The 19,477-nt window shown below is 39.7% G+C and overlaps 1 protein-coding gene across 3 annotated transcripts in view; it reads left to right on the top strand.

Moving 5' to 3' along the window:
* The window catches only part of LRP12 (LDL receptor related protein 12), a 49,486-nt gene extending 37,891 nt beyond the window's left edge, over positions 1–11,595 (top strand). For all 3 annotated transcript variants that reach the window (XM_065054230.1, XM_065054229.1, XM_065054231.1), the window contains 3 exons: positions 3,423–4,524; positions 5,130–5,262; positions 8,369–11,595. In XM_065054230.1, coding sequence (XP_064910302.1) covers positions 3,423–4,524; positions 5,130–5,262; positions 8,369–9,232 — 2,099 coding nt within the window. In that variant the 3' untranslated portion in view covers positions 9,233–11,595. The remainder of the gene's footprint in view (positions 1–3,422; positions 4,525–5,129; positions 5,263–8,368) is intronic.
* Positions 11,596–19,477: the final 7,882 nt, after the last annotated feature.

The raw sequence follows: 19,477 nt of genomic DNA, 5'->3' as shown, positions 1-19,477 counted from the left end.
TAGATTATTTTGATCTTAAGTACAACTACTATTCAAAGCAGGAATTAGTGTTCACAGTAATAAGCAGAGTGAATGATTTGGAGGTGGGAGGAGTTCGCTGTTCATTGTAGGCAACTTAGGAGGTTTTTTAACACAGCTTAAGATTTTAAATTTTTTTATGAGAATAAAGTTAATTGTTAAAATAGTTGGGTATACTTCTGATAAGCATAAATACAGGGCAAGAGAATAAAGAAACAGTGGGATTTTTTTTTTTTTACATTTGCATCATTTTTCCCCATCTCCAGAAGGTATACTCACTATTAAAAACAAACAACAACAATCAAACAAAAAACCCCTGTTATTTAAAAAACTGTTAACAGGATAGATTACTGTAGCCAAATATAGGCATGGTTTTGTACACGCAAAATTATTCTTGGATAATTCAAGTATGCAATATAAGGTAGTTAGCAGGAGTAATAGTTTGAGACTGTTTTATGGGCAATTCTTGCTTGAGTAACTGTTGCAGAGAGGACGAAGGCAGTCATGGTTAAAGACTAGTTCCAAACTTTTTTCTGTCCTTAAGCAATATTAGGATTTTATATAATAGCATGATAATGGTTTTCTATGTCCTCATAACCAAAACCACTCAGATTCCTCTTTGTTTCACAATGGTTTCGTGTTCTCTTGCTTCCTCAGTATATGCATATATTCTACACTCTGGCCTGCTCCAAGTCTCTGTGCACTAATTTCAACTCCTCCATAGAACAATTCATACTCTCTTACACCTATGCACTGCCACCCATCTTCAAAACTATTCCACCGAGATTCAGTAAAAGGGACCCTGATCTCATCTAGCCTAAGCCACATTTGCCCCTCTTCTCTGTTCTGTGCTCTTCCACAAACCTGAGGTTTCCAGATGAGCTCATCCCTTTTTATTGCCTGTTTGCAAACTTACAAAAAAGTTTCCCCTATGCTTCAGCTCCTTGTAGCTTAGCAAGTCCTGGGAGAAGTGATGCAGCCTTGCATTTGGTGCTGGCTCAACTTTCAGAGCAACTTTCTACCTGTGTTTTGCTTACTGTCTTACTAGAAAACATGACGGGGAGGAAAAAGCCACTGTCTAATCCATCATCATCTGCTGCTGTTTCTTCTAACTGCCCACGCACATCCCGTTATCCTCTGTAAGGTGTCATCTGCGCGGCTTGTCTCCCTGGCCTCACAGCACAGAGGGAAGGCAGCATTCCTGCCTGAGGGCTTTGAGAAGGAAGGACCTTATAGACAAGGGTGTGGAATGGGCAAAGGAGGCGAGCTACAGGCTCAGCAGAGTTCTTCTGAAAATCCTTTTCTCTCTCTTCCTCATATCTCAGAGCAATTCAGTATGTAACCCATGTTGGAAGAAGCTGTAACGTTTCCAACAAAGCAATTTTTTCTGTTGGGTGATTTTTTTTCATGTAAGCATCACACAGGGGTACCCAGTGCCTGATTTTTTACTACAAGATTGCCATTAATATTTACAGCTCCATGGTACAGCTTCCTACCCAACCTCCTTGCAGAAACTGGGAAGTAAAAGCATTGAGCTAGGGTATAATCAATACTGAAACAAGTACAATGACTCTTCCTATGCACATTCTACTATATTACCCCTTCACTTATGGCACACAGTCATTCAATTTAGGCAGGACAAAATCTGCCAAAATCTATACTCATTATTTACCACCTTAGTGTTATGAATGATGTGTGTGTGTGCCTGTGCATACACAAAATACATACATATGTATATATGTAATAGAACAAGATCATATAACTTATACTAGATTTGTTCTTGTGTTTTTTTTAACAAAATAAACATTTTCAATCACTGACAGCACTTTTGTTTTCCTTTTATTCTCTGTCAGTGAATTTATTGACTTAAACACTCTTCAGCAGTACTTGTAACATTTACCACTCTTGTTGGTTTCATGTTTTTCCTGCATTTGTTTTAAAAAAGCCTTGCCTTAGCAATTGCCAATTTTTTCAAATGCTGATATTGTTGCACGTTTTTTGAAAAATAATTTCAAGGTAGAGCTTTTCTTTTTAATGTTAATATATTAAAATAGTAAAAAGGAGAATAGAACTGTGATATGACTTGACCTAACAAAGCAGATTTGTTGCAGCAAGGGAAATTCAGACTAGATATGAGGACCTTAACCACTTTGTGTTGTTAAGCGTTGGAACTTTGAAAATACTTGATTGTACAAGGCCCTGAACAACCCAATCAGGCTTTGGTTAGCCTTGCTTTGAGCAGATGATTTGATTAGGTGACCTCCAGAGATCACTTCCAATCTGAATTGTTCTCTTGTAAAACAAGATAGAAACTGTTTCTCCTGGGAAAGTTTGTATTACAGTAGGCACATCATACTGTCTTTCTTTTTTTCTTTTTTAAAACCCTAAGTATGGCAGTATTTAGATTTAGTATGTATTTATCTAATTTATTTCCAGAACTACTGCTGTGCAGAACCATCTGCATTGCAGATTTTTTTTGGAAGTTTTTTGGAGGATTGACCATGGCAGTTTGTTTTATGGCCAATTTTACAGTCTGTAGCTTGGTTTTTAGAAATTGCAATTATTTTTAAATGATACAGCGGTATTTGACTTAGCTAAGTTGCTGTAGAGCTGAAATAGCTTGTTTCCCAGGTGTACTTCTGTGTTTAACGTGATGGGAACTTTAACAAATAAAGGCCTGAAAAAAATATTCTTGGTCTTATTAGTGTGGTAGTAGCCTGGGGTGAGACCAGAGCAGTGGGAAGAGGTGAGGACAGAGGTTTCTCTTTGGTTGAGTCTCCTTCTCTGGAGACATTCAAAACCCGCCTGGACATGTTCCTATGCGACCTCACCTAGGCGTTCCTGCTCCAGCAGGGGGATTGGACTGGATGATCTTTTGAGGTCCCTTCCAATCCCAAACATACTGTGATACTGTGATACTGTTAGTGGCAATGGGTGATATTCAGCTGTCAGCTTCTCTCTTACCATAGATCCTTTGGTAAAAGCAGGAACCTACAAAAACAGGAGAGAAGCCTGGAAAGAATTTGAGGAGATAACTAGTACTGCAGGACAAAATATTTCTGTATTTCAAGTGACAGAGGAGAGAAACAGTATTTTTTGGACTTATTTTTAGCACCTTAGCCAGATTTTTCAGTCACTGTAAAAGAATGCTGTTTTCTTGCTTGGGTTAAAGTTGTTTGACTGAAAGCAGCTAAGGATGAGGCTCATGCTGATGTGCTGGCAGAATTCCAACTTGAAAAAACTGTTTTATCTTGAAACTTACTGAAATTTATTAGCTACAGAAACTTTAAATAGTTGTTTTGCCATTCTGAACTAACTGGTAGAGCAAATAAATAGTGCAAACCATAAAGTGCTATACTTTAAACAGATAATATTTTTATAATTTCTCTTTTTTTATATTTCAGGGAAATCTGATGAACCAAGTTGCGATTGTGACCAGTTTCATTGTGCTAATGGGAAGTGTATTCCAGAAAGCTGGAAATGTAATAATATGGATGAATGCGGAGACAACTCGGATGAAGAAATCTGCGCCAAAGCTAATCCTCCGGCAGCTCCTTCCTTTCCACCTTGTGGGGACAAGCAGTTCCAGTGTCTTTCTCGTTTCACCAAGCTTTATACTTGCCTTCCAGAATCTTTAAAATGTGATGGCAACATTGATTGTCTTAACCTAGGAGACGAAATAGACTGTGAGGTGCCAACATGTGGGCAGTGGTTAAAATACTTTTATGGTACTTTCAGTTCTCCCAACTATCCCGACTTCTATCCACCTGGCAGCAACTGCACCTGGCTGATAGACACTGGTGACCATCGCAAAGTAATTTTGCGATTCACGGATTTTAAACTCGATGGTACAGGTTTTGGAGACTATGTCAAAATATATGATGGATTGGAGGAGAATCCACGGAGGCTGTTGCGCGTACTAACAGCATTTGACTCCCATGCGCCCCTCACAGTTGTTTCGTCCTCGGGACAGATAAGAGTCCATTTTTGTGCTGACAAAGTGAATGCTGCCAGAGGATTCAATGCCACCTATCAAGTAGATGGCTTCTGTTTGCCCTGGGAAATCCCATGCGGTGGAAATTGGGGTTGCTACACAGAGCAGCAACGCTGTGATGGCTACTGGCACTGCCCAAATGGAAGGGATGAAACCAACTGCACCATGTGCCAAAGAGATGAGTTTCCCTGCTCTCGAAATGGTGTTTGCTACCCTCGTTCAGATCGCTGCAACTACCAGAACCATTGCCCTAATGGCTCGGATGAAAAAAATTGTTTCTTCTGTCAGCCAGGAAATTTTCATTGTAAAAATAACCGCTGTGTGTTTGAGAGCTGGGTTTGTGATTCGCAGGATGACTGTGGTGATGGCAGTGATGAAGAGAATTGCCCGGTCATTGTGCCCACTAGAGTAATAACTGCAGCTGTCATTGGGAGTCTTATTTGTGGGCTGCTGCTTGTCATTGCACTGGGATGTACTTGTAAATTGTACTCACTCAGGATGTTTGAGCGAAGGTAAGAACAACAGATGGCCTTGAAGTTTAATTTTTAAAATATCTTCATGTATTTTGTTGTTATACTTGAAACATTTTTATTGGCATAAAATTATTTTTGCATGTGACTTCTAAAGGTGTTGTTCCTTCTTTGACAGTAAAAAGAGGCTAGTTAAAAGGGGATAGAAATATTCTGATCACTTAACTATTGAGTGTTAAGCATTCAGTTGTTGTTATCAAAAGGAAAGCGGAAAAGCTGCATTTCTGCAATTAAATATCTCAGTTCTGTATTTAACAGCATGTTTCTTCTATTGTAGACTATTTCATACCAGGATTACACATTCTTCAATTTTTATAAAATAATATAAGCATTTCTCTTGGTGCTTTTTATATTTAGCCCATGCTTTTTTTCAAGAACTTGGGTTGGTTTTGTTTTTGTCTCAGCTGGACAGACCCATAGGAATAACTGCAGGGACTTGTGTATTCTTGGTCAATTAAATTAGTAGAACTTAAACTGCTAAAATCTATTCTTTCAGATTATAATGGTCTGATGTAGTTTTACTCTTAAATATGTATGTATACACATCATAGTCTTATGTATGTTGAAATTTCTTTTCTCTTTGAAAGATCATTTGAAACTCATTTGTCAAGAGTTGAGGCTGAACTCTTAAGAAGAGAAGCTCCTCCATCATATGGACAGTTAATTGCCCAGGGTTTAATTCCACCAGTTGAAGATTTTCCTGTTTGCTCACCAAATCAGGTAAGATTCCAAAAGAGCAGGCACACCACTTAACTTTTAAGGATGCTAAAAGAAAGATATTTTAACTTTCATGTGCATTGTTTTGCATTTGCTTTTCTTCCCTTCAGGACAGTACTAATATACTAAGGATTAGCCATTGGACAAAATGATGGTATAGTAGCACCACACAGTTTTCTTAGCAGGCTTTTTTTCTTATTAATGAATGCCAGTAACATACACTATAGAATCCCTCTTGCATGAAAAGTAATAGATCAGTAGATCTAGTTGTATGTTCTGTATTGATGATGTGGTGTAAGAGAAGACTGCAGGATAGCACCTTAAAATTTGAGAAAGAAGAATTTAGACTACTAATGCAATATGGTAGTTCATATCCACTGTGCAAATGCGTTTAGGTACAATCATGCCCATTATGCATAGAAGAGACAATGGAAAAGGCAAGGCTGCAACATCATATAAAATTAACAGGAATGACTAACAAAATAAAAGCTAGTACATGGGAGCTGATGGTGTCTAGCCGTCTTGATCCTCACATGGATCAGTAGTACAGTTCTTACTTTGTTGATGAATTTCTATCAAAACAACTTTTTCATTTAAAAAAATGGCTTTTAGTTATAATGGTCTTTTGTGAAAGAAAAGTCTGTCTAAGACTCCTGCTGTGCTGCTGTATTAGAGTTGACACTAACTTGTATTATGTGTTGTAGTTAATAAAGCAAAGTTAGCTATTATTGCTGAGCATGTAACAAAAATAGTTATAAGACCATAAGAAGGGGAATTGTTTTGTTTTTTTTTAATTTGAACAGAACTGGTTTCATTACACTGATTCTACCATAGATTTCACTTATTCTTTCACACATACACCTTCACAAGCAGCAACTGTGATCTATCACAAAGGATTTTGAAGAGAAAAAGAGGAAAATAATTTGCAATTTGCATAAGGGACTTTGAAAATATATTGGAAAGAAAACATCATGAAGATATTTCAGTAGCTGAATTAGCACTAAGCTTACTAATGAGGTTATTAATGAATACATGTAATGAACACTGTAGAATCCCTCCTTCTTGTTGGATGGGTTATGATGGTTATAATAAAGATCTGTATGTTTCCATTTAAAAATGAGTTCTCCACTTTTACAAATTTGGCTTGCTGTTGTCTTTTCTGAAATTAAGCTTCACCAGTTTGCAATGCAGCTGCACTCACAGGCCTCCTCAGGTAGAGTTAGCTCAAGAAAGTCTGGCAAGACAGTGCAGTTGTCATGCCCAGATGTGCAAGTCCTTCCGTACAGGTAGCCTGGAACAAAGCAGTGTTTCCTGCACATCCCTACCCTGTATGGGAAACTTCAGGTTTGCTGTGCATTAGGACATTTAGGTACCATTATGATTTTTCAGACAAACTTAGCTTGCTCAGACCTGGTTTTTATCAGGAAACCCCATAAAGGTGGCCTAAAGGTCTTGGGTTTTACTAAAATGTATTCTCGTGATAGAGAGGACAGTTCTGGAAACCCATACATGTAGTGGCCACAGTGAGAAATTGGTGCCAGAGCTTCTAAAAAGCTGTGCAATTACTGACATTTTCTTTTATTTTCTGTTTGACTTAAATTGAATTAACCACTCAGTGTTCTTTGCATGTATTTTAAATTATTTTTCAGAACAAAAATATAGTGGAATTTGAAAGACTTACTGAAAGTGGCAATCTTTTGTAGCAGCACATAACAAAGCGTAGTTTCTATGTAACTGTGGTTTCACACTCCCTAAAAATACCAATGCATGTACAATAGTTTTGAACAACGAAAGAGTGTTAGTAAATTCCTATTATGAAGACAACTATTTCAGATACGACTTGTGGCCTTGAAAACTTGAGTAGCTATGAGCTAAAGTTCATTCTGTGAACTATTGGAAGAGCTAGGCGGCACATGATGTGTTTGGATACTGTGCTGTGGGCATCCTGGAGCATCGGCAGGATTGTGGAAGGGAGCAGAAGGTGACAGCATGAGCACACTGAAGTTCAGCGTTTGTAAACTAAGTGAAATATATGTGTATATGCTAATGTTTCATTGGAAGAAAGGGCTATTCTGAAGACTAATCTGTATTTTGTGGATATAGATTTTATCCTGTAATTAAACACATCAGTGAATATTTTCAGAATCATTGGCATCTGGCAGATCTTCTGCCCTGGTATTTGAGAATTGATCTATATAGCTGAGGTACTGTTTTCTGTAAGTTTGGGGAAAGGAGTCCCAAATCAAAGGTGTTTTACCAATTAAAAGTTATGCAGGGTTTTAAGCGGAAATATTCAGCTATGCATTGTTCTATAGCTCAGTGACTAGAAAATGCATACTGAATTTGGGAAATGCATGGTTTGGAATACATAGGATAATTAAAGCATTTTGTATTAAAAGTATTAAAGCATTTTGAAATTGGAATTAACTGATTATGCCAGAATGGGGGGGGTTGGGAATCTAACTACAAGCCTCTGCTAGAGGGAATATTTAATTTAGTCTCTAATCAAGGCAGCCCCATGGTAGTGGATAAGGAAAGGTCATCTCTGTTATATCGTTCTGGAAGATTTCATTTTTAAATCCCAAACTTTTTAAGGCATGTTTCTGTGTACTGTACTTTAAAATCCACAATGACTACTTTATCTGCTTAGTAAGATTGTGTGTAATAGATCTTGCATACCTGCTGTACTATACCTTTTGCACCGGGTCTGTGCGTCTACTTTTCTGTAGTCAGTGTTCCATATACAGATTATAGTTCACTTGTTTATTTAGAGGTCCCTGATTTGGACAGAAGCGTACCTTATGTACTTCATTGCTCTTTTATTACTCCTTTTCATCCATACACATTTCTGATTAATTTCCCTCTTCGTATTGTTTTTTTCCTCAAGAGAATCTAGACTTCATTCATGCATGCTTTGTTTTTAACATAGCATATTGCTACATACACCAGTTCTTTATAGTAAAGAAACATTTTTTTTTTTAGGTAACTAAAGACATTACATTTAACTTCGTGATTGTATGCAATTTTTCACATTACTTGTCATTTTTCTTCTGATAGAACAGTGTCAACGTCCTGTCAACACTTGATTGTTGCTTGTTTTCTTATTTAGGCTTCAGTTCTGGAGAACTTGAGACTGGCAGTACGATCTCAGCTTGGATTTACCTCGATCAGGCTTCCTATTGCTGGCAGATCAAGTAACATTTGGAATCGAATTTTCAATTTTGCAAGGTCACGTCATTCTGGATCATTGGCTTTGGTCTCGGCAGATGGAGATGATGTTGCCAGCCAAAGTACTAGTAGAGAAGCAGAAAGAAATAATACTCACAGAAGTCTGTTTTCAGTTGAATCTGATGATACAGACACAGAAAACGAAAGAAGAGACACAGCAGGAGCAGTCGGTGGTGTTGCTGCCACCTTGCCCCAGAAAGTCCCACCTGCAACAGCAGTAGAAGCACCGGTGGGCGCGTGTGGGAGTTCCTCTGGGCAGAGCGGCGGTAGCGGTACCAGGGATGGTGGCAGAGAGGTGACGGCTGTAGAGCCCCCAAGCACAAGTCCCGCACGTCACCAGCTCTCTAGTGCGCTAAGTCGTATGACTCAAGGCTTACGCTGGGTACGCTTTACTTTAGGGAGATCAAGCTCGGTGAATCAGAACCAAAGTCCTTTGAGACAGCTCGATAACGGGGTAAGTGGAAGAGAAGAGGATGATGATGTTGAAATGTTAATTCCAGTCTCTGATGTAGCATCAGACTTTGACACGAATGACTGTTCAAGACCTCTACTTGATCTCAGCTCAGATCAAGGACCAGGGCTTAGACAGCCTTACAATGCAACACATCACGGTGTAAGGTCGTGCAGTCGAGATGGCCCCTGTGAGAGCTGTGGCATCGTACACACTGCCCAGATACCCGACACTTGCTTAGAAGCAACAGTGAAAAATGAAACTAGTGACGATGAGGCATTATTACTCTGCTAGGTACGGATTGTTTAGGAAAGATTGTGTACAAGTTGGAGCAATATCTGTCATTGTTTTGTACTTCACAGTTAAAACTAGTTTTTAGTTTTAAAAAAATCCAGGACAGCATTATGTTGAAACTATTTTAGCCTGTGTGGTTGATTAAACATTTCTTATACTGGATGACGTTATGGAACTATTCGAGTGATGTTTTAATGGCTCTGAATACACAATGTGTGTATCCAGTATAATCCGATTACTCTTTAAACTGAAGTTATCCCGTTAGTTTCAAACTGAGTTTATCCTGGTACTGTAGTTCAAACCAGAAACATGGCTGCCGAAGACTTAGTTGGCTGCCTGTTTAACCCCATATTAACAGGTGAATTTGTACAGAATTTTCCTTTAGGAATTGACTCTGTTTTATTGCCAACATACTTGTAACTTAATATACTAAATGCTGGTAAGGATTGTTAATGTAAAATATGTACTTTTCTTTGAGTTTATACAACACTTTGTCTAAATATTCTTGAATTTCATCATAATGTGAACTTATTTAAAGGGAGGAGAAACTTTCTCCAAGAGCATTCTTTTTCTCTTAGAAGTACAAAATGCAATGATTTGTGAAATTTAGATATAATAGATAAACTGATGGCAAAAGCTTTTATAGCACTGACTTTCCTAAACTGCAATCTAACATGGTACAGCCCAAATAGTATGTAAAATCCCCAGTCATTAGTCTTTTTGATTTTAAGTAAAAAAGGGCCTATGATATTACAATATGTGTTAGTTATTTAAATATCCAATATGTACAAATACACTACAGAATTAAGTTCCAACTGGTAATAGATCTTTCCCTAGTACTGTAGGGTGTAAAGCTTGTTCGGACTCAAGGGATTTGCACTAAAATCATATTAAGGTCTCTAATGAGCTTAGTGCACAAGCACTATCACTTTAAGTACTATTATTGTCTAATATTGCAATGGCTATATATTTCCATGGCTCTTTTCTTGGGGTGTTGCATTTTTGTTGCAATTGAATTTGCTTTACTAATTCCCTATTTATTCGTTGTATTTAAAAACTGGTCTACTTGGTTGCAGACTAGTTGTTTTAAAAGCAAAAAGAAATCCCTTTTAGTGTATTTTTTATTATATTACATGTTGGAGCAAAACAGATCAGTGGAAAAAAGCTCTTAACTTCCAATTTTGTGAAAAGCAGGTTAATACGTGGCTACTAGCGTGACAACAAGAATCTACACCTTTTAAAAACAAAAATGTCAACTACTGTTTTATTTATTCTTTGCCAGTCTGTTTTTAGTAGGCTTAAAGATCCAGTATGAAATGTATTTGTGTGTGATTGTATGCTATTTATTAAATTTTAAATACTTTGTTGAATGTCATTTTAAAGCATGTTTAAAGTCTTGTGCATTTCTGTCGTGTTATGCTGTCGGGCAGAACTGACTAAAATGTTTTAATATGTATCAAAATTGAATTGAATTTTTGTTATGTTTTTGAGGTACTTTTAAAGATAAATCCAAGGTCTGTCTGGCTTTTTATTTTAGTTTTTAAAAACCCTCATCTCTGAAGTACAAATCACATGCAGAAGAAACAAATAGCTGAATGGATTCCAAACCCTATAAATCTTCTCCCTCTTCTCTTCTTTCACAGACACAGGGATGAGAAAAGTAAATCATTTTACCGTCTGGTTGACTTGATTCATGAGAATTAGCAGGTGAATTCTGAGTTCAGGACATGGTTATGTAGATTTGTGCTTTTGAGGAGAACCTTATGTGCAATACAGTTGTAAAAGATTTTATTATAATGACCCATGTGGTTTCAAGTTTCAGAACAAATCGCATCACACTGGTACCAGTTCAGGTACAGATTGGCCCATAATTACACATACTTGAGTAAAAGTCATCAATGGCCATTTTTATTCACATTGAATAATATCTGAATCTGTGGGTAATCTTTAGTCTGATTTCAGTGGCGTTGCTTACAGAGCAGGCAACATTGCTATAGGAACATGGTAACACACCTTGAAATACATGTGAACAGTACGTCCTGGTATAAAATACTGGGTTTTTAAACCTTCCTAACTAATTGTCATTAGAAAGTGGTTACGGAAATGTTTGTCCCCGAGGCGGATACATTTTGATGAAGAGTCTACACAGAATACCTTTGGTGTTATACACACACATAGTGATCTAACTTTGTTCCATTAGATGCCCCAAATAGCATGTACCTATGGACTCCATATTGCCGATGTAAAAAGAACACAATGTTTAATTTGTTTTAAAGGAGAAATGCTACACATTTAACTGAGAAGTTACATTTGATTGAGAATTTGGAAAATTGTAAATAAAATTCATATTTGTATGAGGCTAATTTGTTGCAGTGATTTTTTTTTTCTTTGTGATTTTAAAAGGGAGTGAACAATTCTTCTTTTAGTAGTGATTGTGGGTATTTTGGTTTGCTTTTACTGAGACTTCTGTTAAGTCATATCCCTTTTGTTTTGTTCTGGAGAGCTTGAATTAACATTTTGTTCAAATGGTTCTTGATTTAGCTCAGCTGCGTTAGGGCATTTTGAAGAAACGTCAGAATGATTCACTCTGGAATTATCTTATTTTCTGTAATAAATCACTTTCATCTGAAAGCTTTGAAGAATGTAGGTTATTGTGAGGCAAGTTTTCTCCTCATGTAAGTCTTCAGAAGCATTGGAAGAAGTTTGTCATTGTTTCTTTTCATATATCATGCTTTTCTTGTCACTTTATTTGCATTGAAACATTAAGGGGGCTGAATGAACCTCCAGTGCTTCAAGGGCTTGTTTTATTTCTAAAGTCAAGTCCATTTTCAGTACAATTTCAGCAAGTATTGCTGATAGCTCTTCTTTCAAAACAGGTTCCCGGAGAGGATGCTGGAATTAGTTGCAGTATCTTGTGTTCCACTTCCTATGCAAATGCCAAAGCAAGAACTTCCGGCAAAGCTTGGATTCGGTCTAGGAAAATCACCATTCAAATCTGGGACACAAATACTTTTTCAGTGAGTTCTCACATTAAATACTTAGTTCAGATCAAAGTTAATCATGGGTTTTCCTGTTGAAACAAGGCTTTTTCTTCCTTTCTGAGAAGTGAATGTTTACTGGCCTGTTTTATTCTGCAGCTGTTTGACTGCTGCAGTTGTCCTGCACATTTTCATAAATCTTTAACAGCTTTAATGTTCCTGTAGTTGTGATAAGTGATTTTTTTTTTTCTCTTGGCTGTGTCTCTTTTCTGAAAATACGCACTTGGTAACCAAACTTGTACACGATATCATCTACAATCCAGTTGCCCCAAACAGGGTATGTCCTGAAAGGACAAGAGAGAAGTCTGTCCTGTCCTTTTGCCAAGTCACTGAAGGTATGGAGAAATAAGCAGATTAATAGTTGGAACTGTTTTCCTTCTCTCTCCTCTTCTGGGATTTGACTAATGTAGATAGTTTTCCCTCAAAATGGATTAAATTAGTTCATGCATATTGGTCTTGATATTGAGGTGTATTATATAAGAACATTCCTATCCTGTCAATATATGTGTCTGCTTGAGGCTTCCATTCACATCCAGTGGTTTATTTGGTGAATAGTAACTTGGGGCAAGAGAACATAGTATCCACTAAGCTGAAGTATTACCTAGAGAGCAGCATAGGGGAGAGGGACCTGGGGGTCCTGGTGGACAGCAGGATGACCATGAGCCAGCACTGTGCCCTTGTGGCCAGGAAGGCCAATGGCATTCTGGGGTGTGTTAGAAGGGGGGTGGTTAGTAGGTCGAGAGAGGTTCTCCTGCACCTTTACTCTGCCCTAGTGAGACCGCATCTGGAATACTGTGTCCAGTTCTGGGCCCCTCAGTTCAAGAAGGACAGGGAACTGCTGGAGAGAGTCCAGCACAGGGCAACAAAGATGATTAAGGGAGTGGAACATCTCCCATATGAGGAAAGGCTGAGGGAGCTGGGTCTCTTTAGCTTGGGAGGAGACTGAGGAGTGACCTTATTAATGTTTACAAATATATAAAGGGTGAGTGTCATGAGGATGGAGCCAGGCTCTTCTCGGTGACAACCAATGATAGGACAAGGGGCAATGGGTACAAACATAGGAAGTTCCACTTAAATACGAGAAGAAACTTCTTCACAGTGAGGGTGACAGACACTGGAACAGGCTGCCCCGGGGCGGTTGTGGAGTCTCCTTCTCTGCAGACATTCAAAACCCACCTGGACACATTCCTGTGTAACCTCATTTAAGTGTTCCTGCTCCGGCAGGGGGATTGGACTAGCTGATCTTTTGAGGTCCCTTCCAATCCCTGACATTCTGTGATTCTGATAGACAAGATTATCTCCATAACTGATGGGGAAAATGAGAGAAGCAGCTCTATAAGCAACCTAGTAGTGATTCCTAATTGGATTTTGAGAAAGGGCATTTGGGGAAAGCCAGCATTACAAAACATAGCTGGTCTTTGTGAATATTCTGTCAAAAATCAGTGTCTGTAAAATTTCCCCCTGTCCTGAAATCTAGCAGAAGTGCTTACATTTCAGCATTAGTTCCTCCTTGTGACTGAGTTATATTATCAAAGTACCAAAGAAAAAATGCAACCTGAAAGAACTTTACTTGTATTCAATTTGAAAGATTATTCCATATTACAGTGACCCTGTATGCTGCTTATGCAGGAAGGAAAGGGGTGGAACACAGGAGGCAGAAAATTAAGATGAAAAGATGAGTCACTGTGTTTTGATTTTGAATGATGAGAGAGTTGTAATAAAATGGACTAGAAGCTCTAAGGGAATATAATTATAATCTATTCCATTGTGAAAAGGATTTTTTTTTTTGAGATAAGCACTTGGAGACCCCCCAAAAATAAGTCAGAGTGGGTGGGGCACGTCAAATCAGGAATGTGTAAGAGAAGGAAAGGAGGAGTTCTGGTTCAGGGTGCACTTCCTAACAAGTAACAATGGTTTCTTAGGCAAAATGTAAAGGACAGAAGAATAAGCTTGTTTGAAGGAATAAGATCCCTGAAATAAGGACACATTGTACATACCAACAGGGACAGATATCTGAGTCAGAGGCAAGACAGAATAATTAGCAGAATTACATTCGTAGCTTTGCAACCAAATAGTTGTGCATCTAAAGGTACGACAAAAGAAATGCAGAAATAATTTTTAGTTGCTTCTCCAGGTCTAGAAAATGAAGCAAGAATGATTGGTAAAATTTATTGGTTTAAACCTGTTGCCTTTCCTATGGTCAGTTAAGAAGCACCTTTGACAGCTCCAGTTAGAGGTGGTGGTTCTGAAGCATCAGATGAGAAACAAAGGCAGGAGCAATATACAGGATAATGAGGAAGGTCATAGACAGATAGCTTAATTCTGCAGTGGCATGGCAAGGGATAGAGGTGTTTGGTTTTGCTCTCTGTTGCCTGGTATGTTGAGCAGCAGTTATAACTCTGACTTCACACTCCTTCAAAAGATAAATGTTGAATTTGAGAATCAGCCAAAAGAATATAAATAATATTATGCAGTGATGTTGGTTGGTTGGGGTTTTTGTTTGTTTGGTGGTGGTGTATTTTTTGTGGGGGGGTTTGTTTGTTTGTTTGTTTTTTCCAGATAATGCATTAGTAAAAATACCAGTTTCCAAAAGAAGCTGATTTCTGTGATTATGTGGTTATGTTTCTTGGAATTTAAAATATCCCGCCTATGAACTGGCTTTATTTGGCTGAGATTATCCACCAGGAAGCAACAGACACATCTGATCAGCCTCTTTCCCAGAATGTCCTGACACCTAGAATTTCAATGCCTGAGCTGAACTGCCTTTGTGGTCTCATGGATTTTTAGAAGGTGGCTGTTTTATTGGATGCTTAGTAAGGGAAATGAATACTGAAAAGAGCATGATATTACAGTTCCCTAGGGGCTGCTCTGCTAGGTTCCTGATCTTTTCTCTTCCTTGGTTGTCTGTCTGTGATCTGTTTATGTTGAGCAAGTTCAAAGAGCAAGAAGCACTTAGTCTTACGAAAATGAGGCAGAACACTCACTACCTATTGTTGCTTTTTAAAAGTAGTATGGTCTTCAGCACGAGCAACAGTTTTGGCTGGTTTTCTTCATGTCACAGATGTGGGATCCACAGCTGAATGCTAATGAGCTGCAGCATCACTTCCAATATATCTGCGTAAAGATTGGCACTTGGAGCTTCAATGTGACCCAGTACTTACACTAAAAGAGTGTATTTGTCATTGTACAGATGATGTGAAACTACAGAAGTCAACTCCATTCACAATCTTTTTTTTAGTCTGTTTTATTTTATAGAAAACCAATAGGATGTACTTGCTTGGAAAGCATTTACAACTGAAGAAGTCTTTAGAGATTAAATTTTAAAACATCACCACCTGTTTGTGTCTGCAAATCTGTCTCATGAAAGTAGTCAGCACCAGATTGTTCAGAAAACTATTACAGTTGTGAAGTTTTGGTGAGGGGCACCTGTCTTACAATTATGAGGTACAATTCCATGTAGACCATCTGATTTTATTGAGTGAGTGTTAAATTCCAACTGCAGAAATGAGGGGTGTGAAAGTAAATGCCAGGTAAACTGATGTTATGTGTTCTTTATGAGAACTGCAGAGACATGCCTATTGAGTATTCCAAGTCCTTCTGACTTTCTGAATATGGGAAAAGATAATTGCTCATTCCCTTCTGTAAATCCAGAGTTCACATCAAACTGACACATCTTTACACTGAGTGTCTAAACCAAAGTGCTTTATCCAGCATTACTGAAGTCAGTGTCATCCTTTCTGTTCATTTTCTTAAGTTGAAAATCCAGTTCATGATCCAGTCTTTCTTCCTTGGAGGAAAGTTGTCAAAACTGGAAAATATGTTTAATAACACATTTTCATTAGCTGAGCTTTCTCTCCACTGTTCATCATCAGTCTCTAGTTTCCTTCACAAAACATCCTTTATTGTTTGTCCAAAAGCTTGTTTGTCTGCATGCCCTGCATTTTGAGATATTTATCTGTTTCACCAACTTTTATTTGAAGTTTAATGTCAGTAAGAATCTTTGGATTAAGAAAAACCTGAAGACTGATTATAGATGAGCTTTTCAGAAATAGGGTATAGTAGGAAGGATGTTAAAATGGAAGAAAAGGCAGGATACGACTAAGATGGGATAGTTACAGGATAGCATTTTATGCTGGGAGATAGCAGTTAAAGGTTCCAGGGGGAGGTGGGTGAGCATGTGCGCATCTCAAAAGATTTAAACTGATTGTGTCTTCATTATAATAACTTTCGGAAGATGTCCTCAACATCTTCTGAATGTTCCAAACTTCATTATCCATTTCTTGAAAATCCATTCATTAATTTGCTGAATTATTTTATTTTGGTAAGTAATAGATATGGATTGGGTTTTCTTCAGGGTTCTTCATCTTAAAATTAAATCCATTAAGTTAATCATTAGATTACTGAGAGTTCTCTTTGGTCATACTTCTGTGATAGCTACACTAAACAAGGCATCCCAATGTTTACATTTCCAGGATTACATGCTTTGCCGCAGACCACAAGCAGTAGTGTAAGATTCAAGTTGCAACTGATGACTTTCTACAATGTCTCTCAAATCATTGAACTACTATGTAATATTTTAGTATGATTAAATATTTCTTAACAGGAAACTTCTCTGCACAGATGTTATTTAACCCCAGCCCGCAGCTAAACTGAAACTGGTACAGGGTCTCCCTTTGGTCAGTTGGGGTCAGCTGTCCTGGCTGTGTCCCCTCCCAACTTCTTGTGCACTCCCAGCCCACTTGCTGGTGGGGTGGTGTGAGAAACAGAAAAGGCCTTGATGCTGTGTAAGTGCTGCTCGGTCATAACTAAAACATCCATGTATTATGAATACTGTTTCCAGCACAAATCCAAAACATGGCCCCATGCAAGCTGCTATGAATAAACTCTATCCCAGCCCAAACAGGTACAACAGTGCAGAGTCAGCCACTGATCACAGAGCAAAGATTTGTTTTAAACTATGCAGAGTATAAAAGAGGATAAAAAGAGTAAAAAAGCTTTGTGTGTGAATGAAGGTCACAAAGCCAATTAGGAGCCCAAGTCCTTGTTGAAGAACAATACATATTCAGTTATTACCAAGAATATGAGACCTGTTGTCTTATCACAATATTATAAGGATTATTTCCGTCCCACAGGTGGTATTTCAGGCCATTCTCTCCAGGGACAGCTGAGCTGTTGAAATATCAAATGTTTACCAAATGCATGTAAGTGCAGCTGATGTGAGATTATCTTTTTTGTCCAAGTGGACTGAATAAAAGGACTGCTTAGATAGAATGTCATTATCTACCAATAAACATTTTAATGTGTTCAAAACCACCTGTGGGTTAGATTCAGTTATCCTAAGCACAGCATTATAAGGTCAGACGCTCAATTACCTTGTTGGTTTGTGGGACCTACAGTTCTGAGTTGGGCATGAAGTTCCAGGTAGGAATGTTTGTAGACACTTAAGAATACGATCCACAAAGTCTCGATTAGCCAGGAGGAAATCAGAGGAGGAGAAGCGAAGCTCAAGCCCAATGCCATTCAGAAACAGAGGTAAAAGGGATTTTGAGCTGTGCTACTCTTCATGCAATCAGCTGTTGAAGTCATATCAGCTCTTGCCCACGCAAGACACAAACAAAGGAATGGGATCCCCTGGTGTTTACCTCAACCTGCTGTGCTACAGCAGCCTGGCCTTCAAATCACCCTCTGTCCCACTGCACAAGGTGGGGCATAAGACAAGCCAATTTGGGATCAGCAGATACAAAAGCAAACTCCTGGTGCTGCTCTCCTACCCACTCAGACAGAAAGAACAAAGGTGACATGCTAATGGGAAGGTGAGTGTTTTAAAATCTAGAGTCATTTCCCCAAGTGTCTTTTCGGTAGCATAAGCATGCACCTTTTCACAGCCCTCAGAGACAATACTCTGTCTTCTGAAGCTTTCTTTCCTGATCTGGAAGAGGTCGTGGGCATGAAGATGCTGGTGCTCAGCAGATTCCAGGACACACTTGAGCAGCGTCACCACTGAGTATGCAAACCCTGGGTTACCAGAGGAGAGAAGTGGGGAACATCCATATATCAGGTGTGTCTGGGATGGTCTTTCCTCTTCTTCTGCTCCAAGCTTTACCTCATTTTCTAGCCGTCTTAATTTTAACTTTCCCTCCTCTTCTTCCACATCTATATTCTGAAACTCACAAGCTGCCTCTCCCCGTACAAAGCCCGCCATTGGGCGGGGGGTTTAGCCCCGACCTGACCGTCGAGGGGTTCGGGGAAGGGGCTGCTCTGGGCCGGGGCGAGGGGAAGGGGTCGGACACAGCGCGGCAGGGACGGCGTTTGCTGTGGGCCGGGGCAGGAGGCGGTTGCAGGGACGTGGTGGGGGCTGCGGGGACAGAGTGGGAGAGCTGAGCGGGCCGAGCGTGGCGGGAGAGGTGGTGCGGATGGCGCTCAGCCACTGCTGCCAACAGGTGATTTTCACCTGGTCCTTCAGCAGCCTGCTGGAGCGGGGAGGGGAGGGGAGGGGAGGGGAGGGGAGGGGAGGGGAGGGGAGGGGAGGGGAGGGGAGGGGACGGGACGTTCAAGGGGATTCTCTACCTAAGCCAGCGTGTCCAAGTAGTGGCATTGGAGCAGGGAGAGCTGTGTTTGGGTCTTTAGAGTTCTGTGTCCCAAATAATCTTCTGAGAAACAGTTTGGGAGCAGCTCCTGATCGCTGGTGTCCTCTGGCGGTGGCTCAGTCCCATGGTGACAAAGTGGACCCCACCACATCAGCCTGTAGGGGCTTTGCTGGGGTGAGTGTGACGCTTGGACCACCACTGCCTTGCTTTCTCGTGGCCCCTCTACACAGGCAGGACTCATGGGCACTGCTGCAGGGAGCACGGGTCACCCTTGGGCTCCCCTGCCACCTCTGTGGGGAGCTCAGGTCACCCTTGGTTTCTGCAAAACCTGTTGCAAAGCACTCGGGTCACCTTTGAGTGTCACAAGCCGATGAATGATCACATTTTCAAACCAGCCCAGCATGTTTCAAACCCTGAGATGTACAAGGCAGGCTGGAGTGAGCACTGTGAGAACCCAGCCAGCCTCTCCTCAAAGCCTGGCCTGCGTTCTCCAGGCAAAGAGCCCGGAGGAGGACGGGCCTGTGGCCAGCTCTGCCGCCAGTCCCGGCGCTGGCCGCTGCACCACTAGGCATTGGCGCTCCACTGGATGTGGGAGGTGGAGCTGCCGAGGGCAGAGGGGA

Source organism: Columba livia, chromosome 2, assembly GCF_036013475.1.
Source record: "Columba livia isolate bColLiv1 breed racing homer chromosome 2, bColLiv1.pat.W.v2, whole genome shotgun sequence".
Classification (NCBI taxonomy): Eukaryota; Metazoa; Chordata; class Aves; order Columbiformes; family Columbidae; genus Columba; species Columba livia.
This window is presented reverse-complemented; position numbering and strand designations above follow the sequence as displayed.